Source organism: Peromyscus eremicus, chromosome 10 (genome assembly GCF_949786415.1).
Source record: "Peromyscus eremicus chromosome 10, PerEre_H2_v1, whole genome shotgun sequence".
Classification (NCBI taxonomy): domain Eukaryota; kingdom Metazoa; phylum Chordata; class Mammalia; order Rodentia; family Cricetidae; genus Peromyscus; species Peromyscus eremicus.
Window position 1 is genome coordinate 58,180,355 of NC_081426.1, and position 21,059 is coordinate 58,201,413.

Consider the following 21,059-nt stretch of genomic DNA (forward strand, 5'->3'; position numbering starts at 1 on the left):
TTTAATCCCAACACTAGGAAGGCTGAGATAGGAAGTGATATGACAGGGCAGAGAAAGGAGTATAAGGCAAGTGGAGACAGGACTCAGAGGCATTCAGCCTGCGGATTCATGGAGACAGGATCTTCCCCTTTCTGCTGAGTAGTTGGAAGTGGCTGTGGCTTGTTTCCTCTGATCTTTCAGCATTTATTCTGATAACTGGCTCCGGGTTTTTATTATAAGACCAATTAGGATTCGTGCTACACAGGAGCTGGGTTTACAGGTGGCTGTAAACCAACATGGGTGCTGGGAACTGATCAGTAAACACTTTTAACCACTGAGCCATCTCTCTAGGTAGCAGTATTATAATACCACAAAACTCAGGCACAAATAATAAACAGTAGGTTATGTGTAAACATTATATAACCCTTAATGTGAAAAGGAGAGAGAAACTGAATAAAAAAGTGAACTCCAGGAAAGAGAATTTTATCTACATCTTCTATTGTTGAATCCAGGAATATATACAAATCCTCAGAAAATTTCTAAATCCAGAGCTCCTAAACTAAGAATTCAGATTTCCAATTAACTGGAGATCAAGAACCCAATTAATACTTTGGCTTTCATAACTTCACAGAAAGACCATATGCCTCAATCTCCTCCAGAAAGACCAAATTCATACGTGTGGTCTCATCTTAATTACTGAAAGCAACTCTTGTTAATTTATCTCATCAGCGTTCACTTCCATCAGACCTTAGTAGAATCTGGAACTCACATTTCAAAAATGTTTTACCTCCAGCATCCTTAACTGCACAATTTCCTTTCAAGAACAAGTCTACCTATGCACTCTTCTGTTTGTCCTTAGTAAACCCATTTGTTGCCTTCCATAGGAACTCTAAATCTCCAATCAAACTGTGTAGTCACTCTTGCCTCACGTACTGCCTAACAATGAGGAGTTAGACGCGCCATTTCAATCATGACTTAACATTATCCTACATCACCACCCGGGACTTCATTGATCTCCGGCAGTGGAGAGATCCCACTGGTTAAATACATCATGCCGACCAGGGCACCATGCAGTGCACAGATACTCATTCTGCTCCAATCTCCACAGCTAACCTCCTCCTTACAGCACAGAAGTACACAAGTTGTATTTTGGGTTTAATCAGATACCAGCTATGAATTCAGGTCTGCTTTTCATGAACAGGTGACCTAAATTAAATATATGTTACTTATCCTTTCTGTGACTGTAAAACAAAGACAGAAACATAACTATGTAAAACTGGTTACTTAGACATAATAGAACAAAGCGCCAATTCTACTATTAGCAGACAAAAATTTCCATACTCCATCAATTCTAAGGCTCCTATTTTCATACCTCTTGAGTCGAGATGTGTTTTACAAAATCACAGTAAGTGGCAGCAGAAGCAAGGACAAAAAACTTGTAGCTTATCTTTATACAAATTTTACTATGAAAACCTTGTGTTGCTAAACATAGCATTTATCTGTAATCCAAACACTTGAGGCAGGAGGATCATGAGCTCAAGGTCATCCTCTACTGTATGGCAAGACTCTTCCTAAAAAACCAAACCAAAAAGGAGTTTCTAAATGTTAAAATCCACCAGGCTAGGATTTAATTTAATTGGTGAGGAGCTCTAAGTCTTAGAACCCTGTGATCTTTGCACCCTACACCAGTAACCACTGGTGAAACAAGTCCAGCAGAACGGCTCAGTCAGTGTCAGCTGTGTGACCTCACCCATGACACAGTAAGTCAGTTCTATTTTTAAACTGTGATGGATGCTCTGGACTAGTGACAAACTGAAGGGTAGAAATCTGAGTGCCCCTTCCACTATTCTACTAAGACTGTAGTCAACTGTTGTGCTTCCACCTTCACACTTGGTCAGCTCATTTATGGTTTTGGTTTTCGTGAGAAGAATGTATCTACCATAGAATACACACTAGTTCCACACACTGAAATTCAGATTGTCACCCAACCACTGAGAGCTGTTGAAGCAGATGAAGCAGCTGAGGAGGGTTGCACAGTAAGGGCTCAGCTGAGTGACCCCTGGTACTGTAAGAACACCAGGTGGCTCTGGAAGAGGAGCGAGAGACTGTAGCTTTGGAAATCAGATGACCCAGACACATTTAGAAAATCCTAAGTGGTCAGGGGAGGTATTTTGTTTTTAATTCTAATACATTTGTAAAATAAGCGAACTCTCAAGAGCTAATGTATAACACAGAGTAAAAAGTTCACAGGGGGCTGGAGCGATGACTTGGTGGTGAAGAGCGCTTGCTGCTCTTCCAGAGGACCTGGGTTTGACTCCCTGCAGACACGCTAGGATTCATAACTATCTATAACTTCAGTTCCAGGGGACCCAATGCCCTCTGCAGACACCAGGCACACACATGATGTACAGACATGCATGCAAACAAAACATCTATTCACATTAAATAAAATTTTAAAAAAGCTCATCAGTGATGCTAGGTGTGGTGGTGAGTGCCTTTGATCCCCAACACTTAGGATGCAGAAGCAATGATCTTAGAGTCCAGCAAGTTCCAGGGCTTATTACTAAAAACAAAGGTGGGGTGGGGTGGGGGGACAGGACCTGGAGAGATGGCTCAGTTGGTCAAGTGCTTACTGTACAAGCATGGCAATCTAAGCTCAGATCATCAGTGCCCACGTAAAAGCTGGGGTGTGGTGGCTCATACCTATCATCAGAGGAAGGAAAGGCGGAAACTGGTAGAGAGAAGAATACCTCACGGCCTTGCCAGCCAGCCAATCAAGCCAAAAAGGTTGAGTCTCAAGTTCAGTGAAAGACTCCGTGTCTCAAGAAAGAAAGTGGAGATGGGATGAGGACAATACTAACAGTGACCTCTGGCCCCACTCCTGTGTGCATACAAGCTTTCACAATCCCTGCTGCTATGTGCACATAAATGCATACACACACAAAAATAAAAAAAAATGAATGAAAACATGAAATGAAAAAAGTGAAGTAAAATAAAACCATCTAGATTTTATTTTTGATGACTCAGAAGTCCAACTGGGATCACTTCTAATATGTAAATAAGGATGACTCCTTCTGGAATGACACACACCAGTAAAGAACAGGCCAGCTTTGCTGACCCCCATTTTAGAAACAGTGAGACTGAGACTGACAATCCCAACACTAATCATATATTAGCAGGCTAAGGCAGGAGGACTGCTTAAAGTTAAAGCCAGTTTGCACTACACAATCAGACCCTATGTCAAATAAAACAGAAAGTCAAGCTCCTTTAGCACAATGTGTAGGAACTGCCACCTCACCTTCCTTCTAGATGCTAAGGTGCTGTCCTTGTAGCCATCAGTTTAAATGAGAACAGGAGAGCATGAAAAACATTTGGAAACCCACAACATCTGCCTTCACAAGTAAATAACCTACTTTTATTAAGTAACATTTTTTAAAATCACTAGTAAAATTGTACTTAATAATTGTGAGTTCTAGGCCATCCTGGGGTATATAACCATTAAAATAATAATATTAATAATAAGTAGTAATAATAATAATACCACCACCTTTTTTTTTTCCCGAGACAGGGTTTCTCTGTGTAGCTTTGCACCTTCCCTGGAACTCGCTTTGAAGGCCAGGCTGGCCTCGAACTCACAGAGATCCGCCTGCCTCTGCCTTCTGAGTGCTGGGATTAAAGGCATGTGCCACCACCGGCCGGCACCACCACCTTTTAAACACTTTTTGACACATACCAAAAATATACAAAATTATATCTAGAAAGAATATTTTCTAGAGTTATACAGTATATTTCTAGAACTCTCAAGTATTTTCCTTATATCAAGATCACCAATCCGGCAGTGGTGGCTCAGGCCTTTAAACCCAACACTCAGGGAGGGAGGCGGACCTCAGTGAGTTTGAGGCCGGCTTGGTCTACAGAACAGTTTCAGGACAGACAGAACTACACAGAAAAACCCTGTCTCAAAAAACCAAAAATCACTTAGGGGCTTATTTTAAATGAAGGTGGAGGGGCTGGAGAAATGGCTTCATCCTGCCTGTAACTCCAGTCCCCAGGAATACAATGCCTTCTTCTGACCACAGGCACTGCGTGAATATGGTACACATACATACATGCAGACAAAACACTGATACACATAACACAAAAATATAAAACAGCCGCAGCCCCGCAAGTGTCGGATTAGGACATTCACCACCACACCCGGCTGGCATTTGATTGTGGGTTCTCACTGAGGATTAAAACTCAGGTTCTCGTGCTTGCTGGAAAGCACTCTACCAACTCTGCCATCTCTCCAGCCCTACTTTTAGTCTGAGAGAGTTTTCTGCATCCAAGGTGATGGGATCACAGCTGTGTGCCACCACATCCACCTCAAATTTTTAATAAGGGTGGCATGATCACTCAAAAGAGGAGAGGAAAGCCAAGTGTTCAGAAGGCAGAGGCAGAGGATCACCAGTTAAAAGCAGCCTGGGTAGACTGTCTCTCAATAAACAAGCAAATAAAATTAAAGGGGTGAAGGTTTAAAAAAAAATCTAAAACAAAGGAGGGCTGAAGAGATGGTTCGTGGTCAAAAGCACGTACTAATCCAGTAGAGGCCCCAAGTTCAGTTGCCAAAATGCATGTGGCTCACAACCACCTGTATGTAACTCCAGCTCCAGGGGGATCCTCTGAAGGCACCTGCACTCATGTGTACGTCACGCACAATCAATGACACACCTGCACACAAACACCAGGTGCTATTTAAGAACTCAAAAACCTGACAACAACCAATCTACTTTACAGCATGCTGTTTATCATGAGTATTTAAAGCATGGGGGGGGGGGGGGGGGAGAAGGCGGCTCATCAGTTACATACACTTCCTGATCTGGCTTTGGATCCCAGAACCCATATGGTCACTCAAACCATCAGTAACTCCAGTTCTAGGAGATCTGATGCCCCCTTCTAGCTTCTGTAGACACCAGACACACATATAGTACACATATTCACTCACATCCAGGCAAAACATTCATGCACATAAATAAAAATTTTAAATCTTTTAAAAATAAAAATCCTCTAATATTCATTTAAAATGAGTAAATTGGTACTTAAATGCTCACTTTAGGGCTAGCAAGATGATTCAGCAGGTAAGGCACTTTGCTGTCAGGTCTGACCATCTTCTAAGTTCAATTCCTGTACTCATATTAGGTAGAAAAAGTAACTGACTCCATTTGAGTTCAATCCCTGGACTCCTATTTGGTAGAAAGAGAGAACGGACTCCTTCAAGTTGTCCTGGCTTCCACACGTGCACCATGGCACATGTGCACTCACACACAAACAAGCACAATAAATAAACGTGATTTTTAAAACTGGGTGATACACTACTTAGATTCAAAGATAGTATAAACAATACGTAAGTGTAGAGTGTTCAGGATTTCTCATGTTAAGAAATAAAGTGGCGCCTGTAGGAGGTGGTACACACCTTGTGCCTTTAATCCCAGCACTCGGGAAGCAGAGGCAGTGGATCTATGAGTTAGAGGCCAGCCTGGGCTACAGAGTGAGCTCCAGGACAGCCAGGGCTACACAGAGGAAACCCTTTCTTAAAAAAAAGAAAGAAACAGGGCTGGAGAGATGGCTCAGAGGTTAAGAGCACCGACTGCTCTTCCAGAGGTCCTGAGTTCAATTCTCAACAACCACATGGTGGCTCACAACCATCTGTAATGAGATCTGGCGCCCTCTTTTGGCCTGCAGGGATACATGCAGGCAGAATACTGTATACATAATAAATAAATAAATAAATAATCTTTTTAGGAAGGAAGGAAGAGAATGGAAATGGCTGAAAGGCAGCTCAGTGGGTGAGCATGAAGACTGGAGTTCAGATCCTCAGCATCCACATTAAAAACAAAAACAGCTGGGGGTCTGGAGAGATGACTCAGAAGTGCACGTGCTGACTTGCTGTTCCTCCAGGATCAAGTTTGGTTCCCAGTACCCTTGTCAGGCAGCTCCAAACAACCTGTAACTCTAGCTCCAGAGGATACAAGTCTCTCTTATAGCCTCTATGGGCACTCACATACACGGGCATATGCTCAAACAGATGCAGAACAGACACAGACACACAGACACACACAGACAGACACACACACACACACACACACACACACACACACACACATACACACACACACCAAAGCTGGGCATGGCAGTCCACACCTATAATCGCAGAGACTGGAAGATTAGGATGGGCTAGAAGAGTGTCACTGACCTGGCAATCTTGCTATTTGGTGACCTCCATGTTCAGTGAGAAATCATGTCTCAAAGGAAGGGAGAGAGGAGTGATAGAGAAAGACACTCGACACTGAATCCTGGCCTCTATATACAGATATACATATATGGACATACAGGTATACACATACCGCCATACAACACTTACAGTCACAGGTTTCTATGACTAATGGTAAACACCATGACCAAAAGCATCTTGGGGATGAAAGGGTTTATTTCATCTTACATTTTACAGTCTATCATCAAGGAAAGTCAGGGCAAGAACAAGGTAAGCGCCTGGAGGCAGAAACTGAAGCAGAGACCACAAGGGAGCTACCGGCTTGCTCTCCATGGCTTGCTCAGCCTGCTTACTACCCAGGACTACCTGCCCAGAAGTAGACTCACCACTAGCAGGCTAGGCCTTCCCACATCAATCATTAATCAAAAAAATGCTGCCAGGCGGTGGTGGCACACGCCTTTAATCCCAGCACTCGGGAGGCAGAGCCAGGCGGATCTCTGTGAGTTCGAGGCCAGCCTGGACTACAGAGTAAGTTCCAGGAAAGGCACAAAGCTACACAGAGAAACCCTGTCTCGAAAAACAAAAAAATACCTACAGACTTGCCTATAGGCAATCTGATGGAGAGGCAGTTTCCCAAATTAGGTTCCTCTTTCCAGATAACTCTAGTCTGTGTTAAACAGATAAAAACAAACAGGAGCTGGAGAGATGGCTGAGCAGCTAGGAGCACTGGCTGCTCTTCCAGAGGACCCAGGTTCAACTCCCAGCACCCACGTGGCAGCTCACAACTGTCTGTAACTCCATCCAATTCCAGGGGATCTGATACCCTCACATAGACATACATGCAGACAAAACACCAATGTATATAAAGTTTAAACAAACAAACAGTATCAAAAACAGCCAATACAAACATACACACAAAAGTAGTGAACAGCACAATATGCCTGTGATCCTAGAACTTGGGAGGTGGAGACAAGAGGATCAGATCAGCAGTTCAAAATCATCCTGGATAATCAGTTGGAGGCCAGCCTAGATAGCATGAGCTGTCTCAAAAGAGAGGGAGAGAGGAATATACAGGAAGGTGGGCATAATGAGTTTTAACTGTAATCCCAGCATTGAGGCAAGAACCTATAAAAGCTCAAGGCTAGTCTAAGGCTGCATAACCAGACTGTTTCCAATCGTTAAACTTAGAAATCAACTAAAATGCTAGTGAAAGTTGGTTCTGTGGGTAAGTGGCTTTGCCACCAAGCCTGACCACCTGAGTTCAATGTCTAGAACCAACACAGCAGAAAAAGAAACAAACTGCCACGAGATGTCTTCTGACACGCAAACAAACAAATCAAATCAATTTAAAAAGCTAGTTTAAAGGCATAAACACATGAGTAAATATAAATGAGGTCAAGGAAAAATAAATAAATATGCCAAAAAAAAAGGAATATGAACTTAGTGATAACGATGTGCCACTTTGAACACAGGTATTACAGTAGGGTAGACTGTGATGAGGGGTTAGCTGGGAACTCTGTCCCTTCCAGTTAATTTTGCTGTGAACCTAAAACTGAGACACTAACGGTGAGACATGGAACAAAAAAAATTAAGAAATTGCAATTAAAGAAGTAATGAAAACTGAATAGACAAAATGGTAAACAATAATTCTACACGGGTCTAAAAGCAATTTCATTACTGCCTAATTTTTACCATTTTCTTTAAAGATATTTACGAATTTTCTTCAAGAGGACATATTCTAAATAACTTGATGGAAACACACATCAGAAAGCTGCTAAAAAGTTTCAATTTCAATTAACTAACAACATGGTATTTTACATGTCCTTTAATGGGGCAAACAAAACTGCAGAGCCAGCAAGATGCCCCTGTGAGTAAGGATACTTGCCATGTAACCCCCACAACCTGTGTTCGAAGTCAGGAAATCACATAAAGGTCAAAGAGAACCAATCCACAGTTATCTTCTGACACATGCCATAGCACTTGTGTGCCCATGCACATACACCACAGATAATACACAGCAATAATAAAGCAAAGCAAACTGCAGGGAACTTGTGTGCCCATGCACATACACCACAGATACATACACAGCAATAATAAAGCAAAGCAAACTGCAGGGAACTTGTGTGCCCATGCACATACACCACAGATACATACACAGCAATAATAAAGCAAAGCAAACTGCAGGGAACTTGTGTGCCCATGCACATACACCACAGATACATACACAGCAATAATAAAGCAAAGCAAACTGCAGGGAACTTGTGTGCCCATGCACATACACCACAGATACATACACAGCAATAATAAAGCAAAGCAAACTGCAGGGAACTTGTGTGCCCATGCACATACACCAGATACATACACAGTAATAATAATGCAAAGCAAACTGCAGGGAAATCTTTTTTTTTCCCCCTTGGTTTATCGAGACAGGGTTTCTCTGTGTAGCTTTGCGCCTTTCCTGGAACTCTGCAGCCCAGGCTGGCCTCGAACTCACAGACATCCGTCTGCCTCTGCCTCCCGAGTGCTGAGGTGTGAGCACTACCAGCCGTAGGTATTTGGCTCGCAGAATGAGCCTGAGACCCTGGACACAATCCCTAGCACTCCAACTTTTAACAAAAGAAACCTTAGCCAGGCGGTGGTGGCGCACGCCTTTAATCCCAGCACTTGGGAGGCAGAGGCAGGCAGATCTCTGTGAGTTCAAGGCCAGCCTGGTCTCCAAAGTGAGTTCCAGGAAAGGCGCAAAGCTACACAGAGAAACCCCATCTCGAGAAAAAAAAAAAAAAAAAGAAACCTTATAAATTATACCTTATAAACCTTATAAATAAAGATGTGAACTTACTTTTGTGCTTACAGTAGGAGAGCATAAATGTTTATCAATGTTATAGAAATCTGGTCCACTTTATAAAAAGAAAAAATCCTAAATATGAAATGGAGGAAGCTTATGTGGTGAGTTTCAACTGGAGGTATCAAAACAGGCATTTGACTTACTAACTAAATAAACTTAAGTTTATTTCCTAGCTCTGTATATTGAAAGAACTTAAAGAAATTATATCCTATGAGCAAATACAAAGCCTAGATTTTTATTTATAAATGCCACCTTCTACTAAAACTGGAACTAGGGCCATTGGAATAAAAGAGCTATCCAAATCTGGGCCAGGAAGTACACGATAACAACACCTTAGACAAGTAAAGGGCTCACTCCTAAAAAAGACAATTGCACAGGTAGAGGTGATACATTGTTTTCTGAGCACCTGGCAAGATGGAGGAAGTGAAGCAGCAGAAGTGGAGCTTCCTTAAGTCCACCTACTATGTCATGGACCTGAACTAGCTGCTGGACATGTCCTACGGGCAGCTGCTGCAACTGTACAGCATCTGCCAGAGGCGACCCCTGAACAAAGACCTGCAGTGGATGCTGAGCTCACTATTCAGCTGCTTGAGCAAGGCCAAGGAGGTACCACTCACGGAGAAGCCAGAGATGGTGAAGATCTACCTTTGGGACATGATCAGCCTGCTGGAGGTGACAGGAAGTAGAGTGGACTTGTACAACAAGCCCTTCAACCATTTCCATCACCTACACCAACTCAATGAAGCATGGCTGGACTCCATCAGTGCAACCCTATCCTCCCACTTCATCCCCTGAAGGAGCTGTGGCCAATACAGACTTGTGTCCAGTCAAAGGGGAGGTAGAAGGCCAGTGTAAGGACAGTAGGGGCTGGAGTTGAGGAATGCAGCTCAGTAGCAGTAGAGCACTTGCTTGGTTCAACACAGTTTGGAAAAGGTAGATTCTTCCTTCAGCTTAACACAGTGGTTCAAGAAATCTCAGAATCCGGAGAATTAATACAAGTTCCAGGCCAGTTTGGTCTACACAGTAAATTCCAGTACCAATTACGGCTACACAGCAAGACACTATCTCAAAAGAAGAAAAAAAAAAGGACACTAATATTAAAAAGGATACCAGAACCAGCCGGGTGGCGGTAGTGCATGCCTTTAATCCCAGCACTTGGGAGGCAGAGCCAGGTGGATCTCTGTGAGTTCAAATCCAGCCTGGTCTACAGAGCGAGATCCAGGACGGGAACTAAAACTACAGAGAAACCCTGTCTCAAAAAAAAAAAAAAAAAAAAAAAAAGGCTATACCAGGGCCAACACACTCATTTCAGACAGTCTGAACCTCAACTCAGAAAACACTGAGTTTGAAATGTTTCTAATCATGGTAAGTTTTTGTCAACTGTCACCTGAGAGTCGACTGAGGCATTGCCTCCATCAGACTGGCCTATAGGCATACCTATGGGGCATTTTCTTTTCTCGGCTTTTGCTTTTTGTGTTTGTTTTGTTTTGTTTTGTTTTTTGTTTTTTTGTTTTTTTTGGTTTTTCGAGACAGGGTTTCTCTGTGTAGCTTTGCGCCTTTCCTGGAACTCACTTGGTAGCCCAGGCTGGCCTCGAACTCACAGAGATCCGCCTGGCTCTGCCTCCCGAGTGCTGGGATTAAAGGCGTGCGCCACCACCGCCCGGCGCTTTTTGTGTTTTTTGAGACAAGGTCTCACTGTGTAGTTCTGGCTGGCCTGTAAAATGCTATGCAGACTGGGCTGGCCAGGAACTCAAGAGACTTGCCTGCCTCTGCCTCATTGGGGGCATTTTCTTGGTTAATGATTGATTTACAGGCACCCAGCCCACTGTGGGGAGTGCCATTCCTGGACAGGTAGTCCTGGGTTATACAGGAAAGTTGAGCAGGCCATAGAGAGCACCTCAGTAAGCAGAGTTCATACTTGGTCTCTGCTTCATTCCTTCCTTGGCTTCCCCAGATGAACTGTAACCCATGATCCAAATAAATCCTTTGCTCATCTAAGTTGCTTTTGGTCAGTCATTTAACACAGCAACAGAAAAAGAAAAAGCTAGAAAACAATTTATCCTAATAAGTTATTTCTCAAAGTACTACTTACTAATTGCAAAGGAAAAGAAACTTATCTTCACAATGCAGAGAACTGGCCAAATTTGACCAAATATTAAACAACATATCTAGAAGAACAAATGACATGTGTTTCCCAATATAATGCAACAAAGGACTAGTCTATGCAGCTCTCCCTGAAATAGTATACTTGCCATAAAACTTTAAACTAAGTCTAAGCAGGAAGAAATAAGAGAACCAGAAAACAGAACCTTAAGACACACTGCACGAATGCATTAAAAAGGTTATGGCTGAGCTCAGCAGTTAAGAGCACTGGCTCCTCTTCCAGAGGACCAGTGTTCAATTCTCAGCACCGACATGGCAGCAGTCCACAACCATCTGTTACCCCAGTTCCAGGGGATACAATGCCCTCTTTTAACCTATGAGGCCACAAAGCACACACATGGTACAAAGACATACACGCAAGCAAAATACATACGTAAAATAAATATATCTAAAAATAAAAAAGGTTATGTCAGGGCTGAGGCTGTAGCTCAGTGATAAAACACTGGCCAAGCATGAGCAACTCCCTGAGTTCAAACCCCAGTACATGGAAAAAAGATTTAAAATAAGTATGAAAGAATAAAAGGCTAGAATCAAAGGAGGATAAGGAAAAATGAACAAAATTAAAAGAAGTCAAAAAGAAATTATAAATATTTATACTTCTATATTAGAATTAAGGTAGAGGGGGAAATGAACCTTTAACATCTTAATTTCCTCCCTAAACAACATATTTCCAGTACTCTTACTACAGAATGGGAGATAAGAGAACTGTTTAAAACTTGCAGGCCAGCTAGCGTGGCATACTCAGGACAGCAGAAAGAGGGACCTTGCTGCGACAGGTGAAAAGGAATAACGGACTCCCAAGACTATTCTGGTATCTGCAAGTGAGCACATGCATATAATTTTCTTAAAAATTTAAATTAAGAGTAGGAAGGATTAAAAACCTCTACATGAAAGTACTTAATCATTTAACAATTATCTGTCATGTATCTAACTGTGGGCCACGTTAAGATGGAAGACTAGGCTGTGAGACTCAAAAGTAAACCAATCTGATCTAGCGCCTGTGTTCATGAAGCTCGCACAGAGACAAATCAAAGAAACAAATGTCCAGTACACTGTCAAAACTTCAGGTATAGGACCTGAAGGAGTTGGCACACGCCTATAATCCTAGCACAGGAAGGCAGAGGCAGGCAGATCTCTGAGTTTGAGGCCAGCCAGGTCTACAAAGTGAGTTCCAGGACAGCCAGGGCTGTACTGAGAAACCCTGTCCCAAAAAACAAAGCAAAACAACAACCCCCCCCCCACCACAAAACAAAACAAAACAAACTACCCAATAAGAAAGAAATCTAAGACACTTCCCTTAGTGAAAACTGACACCTACAACCAAAGGATGTACTGGGCTATATAATGTGAACAACCTAGTAAAGCAGAAATTGAACCCAGTATATTCAAGGGGAACAAAAGAAAACCAAGTGTAACCGAACCTAACAAAATAAAGTAGTTCTTCAAAAATGGAAATTAAATTTTACTATGGCCAAGCATTATGGTGCACTATTTCAACTCCAGCACTTCAGAGGCAGGCAGGGCTATGTAGAGGGACTATGTCTCGAAAAAATCTTTTTACTATACAAACCTGAGGATGCCCTGAGTAAATGCCCAGCATAAACCCAGCAAAGAGGTGTGCCTGCTTTATAATCCCTTGGAAGGAGAATGAGAAATTCAAGGTCATCCTCAGCTATCCAACAAGCTTGGGACCAGATGAGTCAGCCTACCTGCCCACCCTCTCCCTCTCTCAAATCACAACTCTTGGGCTGGTGAAATGGTTCAGAGAGCAAAAGCGATTGCCAAACCTGACCACCTCAGTTTGATCCCCAGAACACATAAAGGTAGAAGAGAGAACCAACTATACAAAATTGTCCTCCTACCTTTCCACACATGTGCTGTGGAATGCCCCCCCCCATTTAAATTTAAATAATTTAAAACATTAAATATAACTAAATTGTTAGTCACAAATCTTTAGTCATATCTAGTAAAGATGCCTTAGATGCAAGCTACATCAGAACCAAAACAAATACAATGCCAGTGCCCTGGATCTGCCACTAATCAGCTTTATAACTGATCCTGATAAGTGCTACGGACATAATTTTTGTTGTCTGTTAAAAGGGGGTTCCAGAAATTTTTTAGGATCCTTCTAACTTTAAAATTACAGAGCTAGTAGTAAGTGTAAGTACTTAGCAACAAAATGCAACCAAGTGTGACAACCTGAGATCAATCCCTGGGACCCAAGGGTAGAAAAAGAGAACTATTTCAAGTTGTCCTCTGACTTCAACATGCACATCAAGGCACAGTGCACCTATACATAGACACACACTTTTTCTTTCAATTATGGAGTTCGTGTAGTGGTACATGTTTGTAACCCCTAGGATCTAAGAGGATCAGAATTTTATAAGGAGATCTTCTCTCAAAAATAGACAATATGAAGGGGGAAAAAGAAACAGAGGCTGAGGATATGGGGTCAGCTGGTAGGGTATCAGTCAGTTGAGCATACATGAAGTAATAAATTCAATCCTCAGGCATGGTGGGGTGTGTGTGTGTGTGTGATGGTATTTCGGATGTCGAGTTAGGAAGATCTTAAGTTCAAGTCCAGGCGGGCTATGTGATTTTTGTTTTTATTAATAAAACAAAACAAACAAACAAAAAAGATGACCGCCTTCAATTCCCAGCATTTGGGAGACAGAGGCCAACTTTAACTTGCAAAAGAATTCATAAAAAAAAAAAAAAAAAAAAAAGGACAGCTGGGGTTGGGGATTTAGCTCAGCAACAGAGCGCTTGCCTAGCAAGCGCAAGGCCCTGGGTTAGGTCCTCAGCTCCGGGAAAAAAAAGAAAAGGAAAAAAAAAAGGATAGCTAAGCCAATGTTGTCCTTGACCTTTCAGTCAGTAATACTTCTAATATTTAATCCATCCTTAAGTGGAAAATTTCCTAACTTCCTGCTTTTAAATTTTTCATTGCATTTTATTGGGGGGGGGGCCCCGCGGGGCAGCACAGTATCCATTGCTTGCATGTGGAAGTCTGAGGACTTGTGGGAATCCATTCTCCTTCCAGTGTATAGGGTCCCAGGGATCAAACTCAAGCTTTCAGATTTAGCACATTTACCTAATGAATCATCTAGCTGGCCCCAAAATTTCTTTTCTTTTTTTTCTTTTTTTTTTAAGACTGTTCAGTTCACCCCTAAGAATTCAAGGTTTTAATATTCTTTTATCTAATTTCATTTATTTTTTGGGACAGGGTCACACTGCATACTCCTAGCTGGCCTAGAACTCATGTAGACCAGGCTGGCCTGGAACTTACAGAGATCCAAGTGCCTCTCCTTGAGTGTTGGGATTAAATGTGAACACCACCATGCCTGGCTATTTCAATTTTTGTTTTGTTTGAGACAGGGTTTCTCTGTAGCCCTGGCTGTCCTGGAACTCGCTCTGTAGACCAGACTGTCCTTGACCTCAGAAATCTACTTGCCTCTGCCTCCAGAACTGCTGGGATTTAAGGCCTGTACCACTACCAGCAGACTTATTTCAATATTCTTACTTTAAACACTTAATCAAAACCAGATGATTGCTAGGATTGGTGGCATACATCTGTCACCCCAGCACATTCCAATCAGGACGCCAAGGAAGAAAAAGAAAGATTTGTGAATCTAAGACTAGCCTGACCTAAACCATAATACCGTCTCAAGCCAGGCAGTGATGGCACACACCTTTAATCCCAGTACTTGGGAAGCAGAGGCAGGTGGATCTCTGTGAGTTCCAGGCCAGCCTAGTCTACACAAAGTAAGATCCAGGCCAGCCAGGGCTGTTACACAGAGAAAGCCTGTCTCCAAAAAAAAAAAAAAAAAAAAAACAACCTGGTCAAACCTGGAGTGAGTCGCCAATCTTAGTGGCACGTGTCTCTATCCCAGTACTCTGGCAGAGGAAGCCAGCCTGGTCTACATAATAAGTTCCAGGACAGTTGATGCTACATGGAGAGACCCTGTCTCAAAAACACTAAAAAATAAACAAACTGGGGTGGGGGGGTGAAATACACAGGACAAAAACACACATACAGGTACAATGCTAATTTTATTGAACAGCTTTATTTTTCTTAGTTGTTCAGAGTCATACTCAAAATACCATATACATATATACCTTACTAGACAGGATTTCACTGTGTAGCCCTGGCTGTCCTGCAACTAGCTCTGTAGACCAGGCTGGCCTTGAATACACAAACATCCACCTGCTTCTGCCTCCTGTGCACTGGGATTAAAGGCCTGCACCACCACCGTGGGGCATATAATCTTATGAAACATTAACAAAGTATCAGTACATGTACATTCTTTAGTAGCCGAGATTCATGGGGGGGGGGGGGGGGCGGGATACTAAGTAACCAGTGCTTTCCTTCCAAGTATAAGGACCTGAGTTGGAGCTCCAATCCCCAGCACAGCATAAAAAGCTCCACATGACCATAACAAATGTAATCTCAGCAGGATTCTCCAGGCTAACTGGACAGCCAGCCTAACTTAATTGGTGAACTCCAAGCCAACCAAAAACCTTGTCTCAAAGGAGGTGGACATCAGAGGTGTTCTCTCAAAGGACAGAGGACAGAGGGTAATAATACCCAAGATGATTGTCTGTCCTCTTGCCTCCACAAACATACACAAAAGGACCTATGTACCTTCATATACAAGTAGGCATAGACACACACACACACACACACACACACATACACACATGGCAATATATACATTCTCACATAAAGATTTTAGTTGATTGCCAGGTAATGGTGGCACGCGCCTTTAATCCAGGCACTCGGGAGGCAGAGGCAGGTGGATCTCTGAGAGTTCAAGGCCAGCCTGGGCTACAGAGTGAGTTCCAGGACAGCCAGGGCTACACAGAGAAACCCTGTCTCGGGAATAAATAAATAAAATAAAAAAGTTGAGCATGGCAACACTTCCAAGGCTGAGGGAACTGAGAGAGGTTTGAGACCAACCTCATCTCTACATAGCAAGTTTTAGGCCAGACCTTGCCTCGGAAACAACAAAGAGATTTATCTGCTTTAGGCTGAGGTGTAGCTCAGTGGTAGCGCAGGGCCTGGGTTTAATATGCACTTCTTACACATGCACTCTCCCCACCCCAGTAAAAAGGAATGGAAAGAAAACAGAAAAGATCTGTTTTAATTAAAGTACTGATTCTTTCAAAAAGGCAACAAATGGAAACTAAACCACAGACATACTTTAAACACAACCCTTACTAGACACTATACTCAGTTCTAAGATCAGGCCCTAAAAATACATTTTTTAAAGTTGCACAAAGGGGCTGGATAGATGGCTCAGTGGTTAAAAGCACTGGCTGCTCATCCAGAAAACCCCAGTTCAATTCCCAGCACCCACACAGCAGCTCAAAACTGTCTGTAACTTCAGTTCCAGGGGATCCAAAACGTTCACACAGACATACAGGCAGGAAAACACCAATGCACATAAAAAAATAAAGTTGCACAAAGCAGAAAAGTTGCCAACAATGTTTCTTGCCTAGTTTTCCACCATGTCTGACTTAACTTTGAAGCATCTTTTAGTACAATGGTTCTCAACCTTCCTAATGCTGACCCTTTTAATACAGTTCCTCATGTGGTAACCCCAACCATAAAATTGTTTTGTTGCTACTTCATAACTGTAATGTAAATATCTGATGAGACCCCTGTGAAAGGGTGTTTCAACTCCTAAAGGGGGTCACAACCCCCAGTTTAAGAATCACTGTTTTACCAGGAAGTGGTATAACTCCAGCATTTGGAAAGTGGATGCAGGAAGATGTTCAAGACCAGCAGGCTATAGGAGACCTCTCTCTAACAGCTCACTTGACCCATTATTTGTCTCTAGTTCCACTGTCAAGGCCCTACTTCAAAAGCTTTAGATCTTCCACCTCAACTACTGCAGGTTTCCTAGCAGGACTTATTCCTCCCCATCTCCCTATTCCAAACAAGCCCCAACTCTGACATCCAAAATGCCTACAACATCCCCGGTGAATCAAAATTGCCCCAAAGTGACAATCACTGCTTGAAGCTGACTCCCTAACAAAAACTGCCCTCACTTGGTAAGGCTGTGGCCACAATCTACGTCCACAAAAAAGAAAGCCCAAAACTGACCAATGCAAGATTGGAACATAAAATGATGTTGAGGACTACCACATTTACATCAAGGAAGATAAACCTCACAGAAATAACGAAAATACAGTTCTTAAACTTCTTGGAAATGTGTACTTAAAATCATTTCACTTTAAGCTCCAATTTCGAAAAATCTGTACCCTCTATAAAGTTTAGCCACATGGTATACATGGTTAAGCTTCCAGATATTCGGAAATTGTAAGAAACTAGGGCGGTGGGGAGGAAAGGTTGCTTGTGGGGTGGAGAGATGGCTCCCCGATTAAGAGCACTGGCTGATTTTTTTCAGAGGACCAAGGGTTCAATTCCCAGCACCCACATGGCAGCTCACAACTGTCTGTAACTCCAGTTCCAAAGATCGAACACTCTCACACAGACATATATGTAGGCAAAAAACACCAAGGCACATAAAACAAAAAACAAACATTAAACAAAAAGGTTGCTTGTGCTCACAACAGTCTTACTTGTAGTTGATGAAAATAGGAACCTTCTAAGGCAAATCACTGCTTACAATTAAGGGTACAAGCCACTTAAATAATATTCATTAAATGAAATGGATCACTGGGAGAAGGGAAGCAATTCAACTTGGGTGGTTTTTCTTTCTTCCTTTTTTTTTTTTTTATGCTTAACAGGATAGAAATAATCACACTCCTTTTAAATTTCCCATGATACTTATGTCCTTTCAGAACTAAAGATGTCTCCAACTTGGAACAATACTTTCAAGAGAGAAGACGATAAACTATCTTTAAAAACTCCCAAGGCCAGGCTGAGTCGTCCAGCGAAACCACGCGAGTCAGCAAGCTATCCGGAGTGCAGCGCATCGACCCAGACTCTTACCTTCAGACGTTTGATCATTTCGTCGGTGGTGATCTTGTCGGTGATTTCCTTTACTCCCGGAGGGTAAGCGATCTTCCCGTCCGCACTCACGACGCCACAGAGGGCAGCGGCAGGCTTCGGCTGCGAGAAGTCCATCCTGGGGGATAACTTTTCTTTCACAGTCCTCTACCGGCCTCTATCGGTCAGAAAACCAAAGTTCAGCGGGAAAAGGGGCGACTTTGTAACCTCTTTTTCATTTCAAAAAATCTCTCATCTGGGAAGAACCCTTTCTTCCCCCCCGAAGCCGGGGACCCCCCGCCACTCGCTCCTTCTCTTGGGACTCGGATCCCGCTGGGCGTCCGCCGCCCCCACCCGCTCCAGCCCCGGAACCACCCGGCGGCTCTCGGCTGCAGCCGCCGCGGCCGCGGGAGGTGCCCAACAGCGCCCGGAGTTTCCTAGCCCTCTTCTCACAATGAAATGCACCCCCGAGCACCTAGGTCGGAAGTTTGGTGGCCTCGGGGGACCGGCGAGGACCCCAAGACCCCAGCTCGGCCCCGGAGAAGCGGCCGGGTCCCCGTCTGGCCGGTCCCCTCCGGGAAAGGAGACGCGAGGCCTAGAGGGTTCAGCTTAGGCCGCAAAAACTAGGTACCCAAGAGGACCCACGCGCGGCGCCGGCGCCCGGGAGCCGAACGCCCTGCCCTGGCCGCGCCGAGCCCCGGGGCTCCCCCCGGGCGTCCCCGCCGCGCGGCCGCCCCTCCCCAGCGAGCCCGCCACCCCCGCCAGCCGCCCGCGGCCCGAGCCCCGCGCCAGGAAGCGGAGGACGCGGCTCCGCACTTCACATTTTGTTCCGTAACTTCAGCCACCGAGCCCGGCGGCGTCTCCCGCCCCACGGCCGCCCGGCGCCACCCCGGCACCGCCGAGGCCTGAGCGGCCGCTCCGGACGAGCCCCGCGGGCCTCGGCGCGCGCCCTCCCTCCCCCTGCGGTCTCTCCCCCCCCCCCCCTTTCCGTCCCTCCCTCGCCGCCACCGCCGCCGCCGCCGAGGGCGCGAGCCCGGCCGCCGCTTTACCTCCTCCTCCTCATGCGGGCGGCCGGTGCAGCGAGCGCCGGGCCTCTGTCAGGTGGTTGTGCCGCCGCTGCCTCCGCTGCCGCCGCCGCCGCCGCCGCCGCCCCTCGTCGGCCTGCACACAAAAGCGGCTCCGCGGGTCCCGCCGCTGCCGCCGCCGCCGCCGCCCGCCCGCCCCGGAGCGGCGCTGGGGCTGGCGGTGCCGAGGAGCAGCCGCCGCGGGGAGGGGGGGAGACGCGGGGCCGAGCGTGCGCCGGCCGGGGCGACACTGCCGCTCTCCGTCGGGCTGAGGAAGCGCAGCCTCGGCCGCGACTCCCTTTTACCGAGAGCCCGCGCGCGGGTGCACGCCCGCGCGCCCCCCGCGCCTGCCCGCCCGCCCGCCCGCCCGGCTCCGCTCGCTCGCTCCGCTCGCTCGCCCGCCCGCACCTCGCGCCCACCCGCACCCGACGCCCTCTCGCCACCGCGGCGCGCTCCCGGCCCGCCCGTGCCCCCGCGGAGCCCGAGCCTCGGCCTCGCGCACGCCCAGGGCCCCGTCACGCGAGCGGCGCGAGAGCACGCGAGAGCACCGCGCGCCTCGCTCCCGCCCCCTTCTTCCGCCGGCCGAGCCCCCGCCTCCCTCGGGCCCCGGCGCGGCCGCGCGCGGGGTCGGACAGCGCCGCCACCCGTTTGGCGCCAAAGACCCGGGGAGGCCGGCCAGCCGAGCGGGCGCGCGGAGGAGGAGGAGGAGGAGGAGGAGGAGCCCCCGGTGGCGGGAAAGCGGACCCCGGGGAGGGAGGCGCCGCGCGGCCCGGGGACGCCGGCGGCCCGCACGGAGTTCGAGGCTCTCCCGAGGCTCGTCTGGTGGGGCGGTGGAAGCGGGCTGGCTGACAGATGGTTAATGGCCGGTTTCCCCTCCCGACCGAGCTCTGGAAGAAGCCGAGGCAAAGTTTTTACAGCCGGGCACAACGTGGGCTGCCGGTTCCTGTGTCTTCGCCCCTGGAAGCACCCAGCGACCTTAGACTCCTTAACGTGAGGAGGTTGCCGAGCTGCAAAATCGGAAGTTAGCATTGGGACGCTCTCAAGCTAGGGCTGCCTGGGCTTCTGGTCTCCCAGCCATCCTGGGTACGGGCTGAAAACACACAGCAGGGTTTCCGACAGTGGAACCCAGAAAAAAAAAAAGGGGGGGGGGGGTCCTTACAGATTTACAAATACCGGGGTGAGTCCTGTGAATTTGTGAGACCTCGGGGTTTTTTTGTTTTAAGTTGTAATTACCCCAAAGCTTAACTTTTTCATCCAAAGAAAAGGATGGCCAAGGAAAACTCAGGGCAGCAGTGTTTGAGCAATTTAAGGTAAATATTGAAATACCCGCCTTTTAACTAGCCTATAGTTGCAGCTATTCAAGAGACTGAGGCAAGAGGATTTCCTGAGCTCAAGACTTCTAGACTAGTAACACACGAGGCAGGGAGGAGGCAGATCTCCTTAGATAATGTATGTGGTCTCCGTGCTTCGGAGGTTGAGGTAGATTTGGGAGACCTAAAGAATCAAAAAGGGGGGGGGGAATGTTTGTATTATTTGTTTGAGGCAGGGTCCCTCCATATATCTGAGGCCAGCCTGGAACTTACTGTATAGCCCAGGCTGGCTTCTCAATCCTCCTGGCTCCACCTCTGGCGTATTGGGATTGCAGATAGGCACTCTCATGTATTATCATGCCCAGCAGCTTCACACTTACTGAATGTTATTTTTTTATGTGCTGGTAAAAATATAACTTTTAAAAATTTATTACTTTGCTACGATTTGTCTCAGCATTTATTCTACTGTTGTGAATAAACACCATGACCAAGG

The 21,059-nt window shown here is 45.6% G+C and overlaps 1 protein-coding gene across 2 annotated transcripts in view; it reads right to left on the reverse strand.

Moving 5' to 3' along the window:
* The window catches only part of Pds5a (PDS5 cohesin associated factor A), an 88,647-nt gene extending 69,276 nt beyond the window's left edge, over positions 1 to 19,371 (reverse strand). Inside the window, exons 1-2 of one of the 2 annotated variants that reach the window (XM_059275917.1) lie at positions 19,242 to 19,371; positions 18,196 to 18,370 (exon numbers count right to left, since the gene is read on the reverse strand). In XM_059275917.1, the coding sequence (XP_059131900.1) occupies positions 18,196 to 18,330 (135 nt within the window). In that variant the 5' untranslated portion in view covers positions 18,331 to 18,370; positions 19,242 to 19,371. Of the gene's footprint in view, positions 1 to 18,195; positions 18,371 to 19,008; positions 19,120 to 19,241 lie in introns of those variants that run through there. The other variant, XM_059275918.1, reaches the window with a different exon arrangement.
* Positions 19,372 to 21,059: the final 1,688 nt, after the last annotated feature.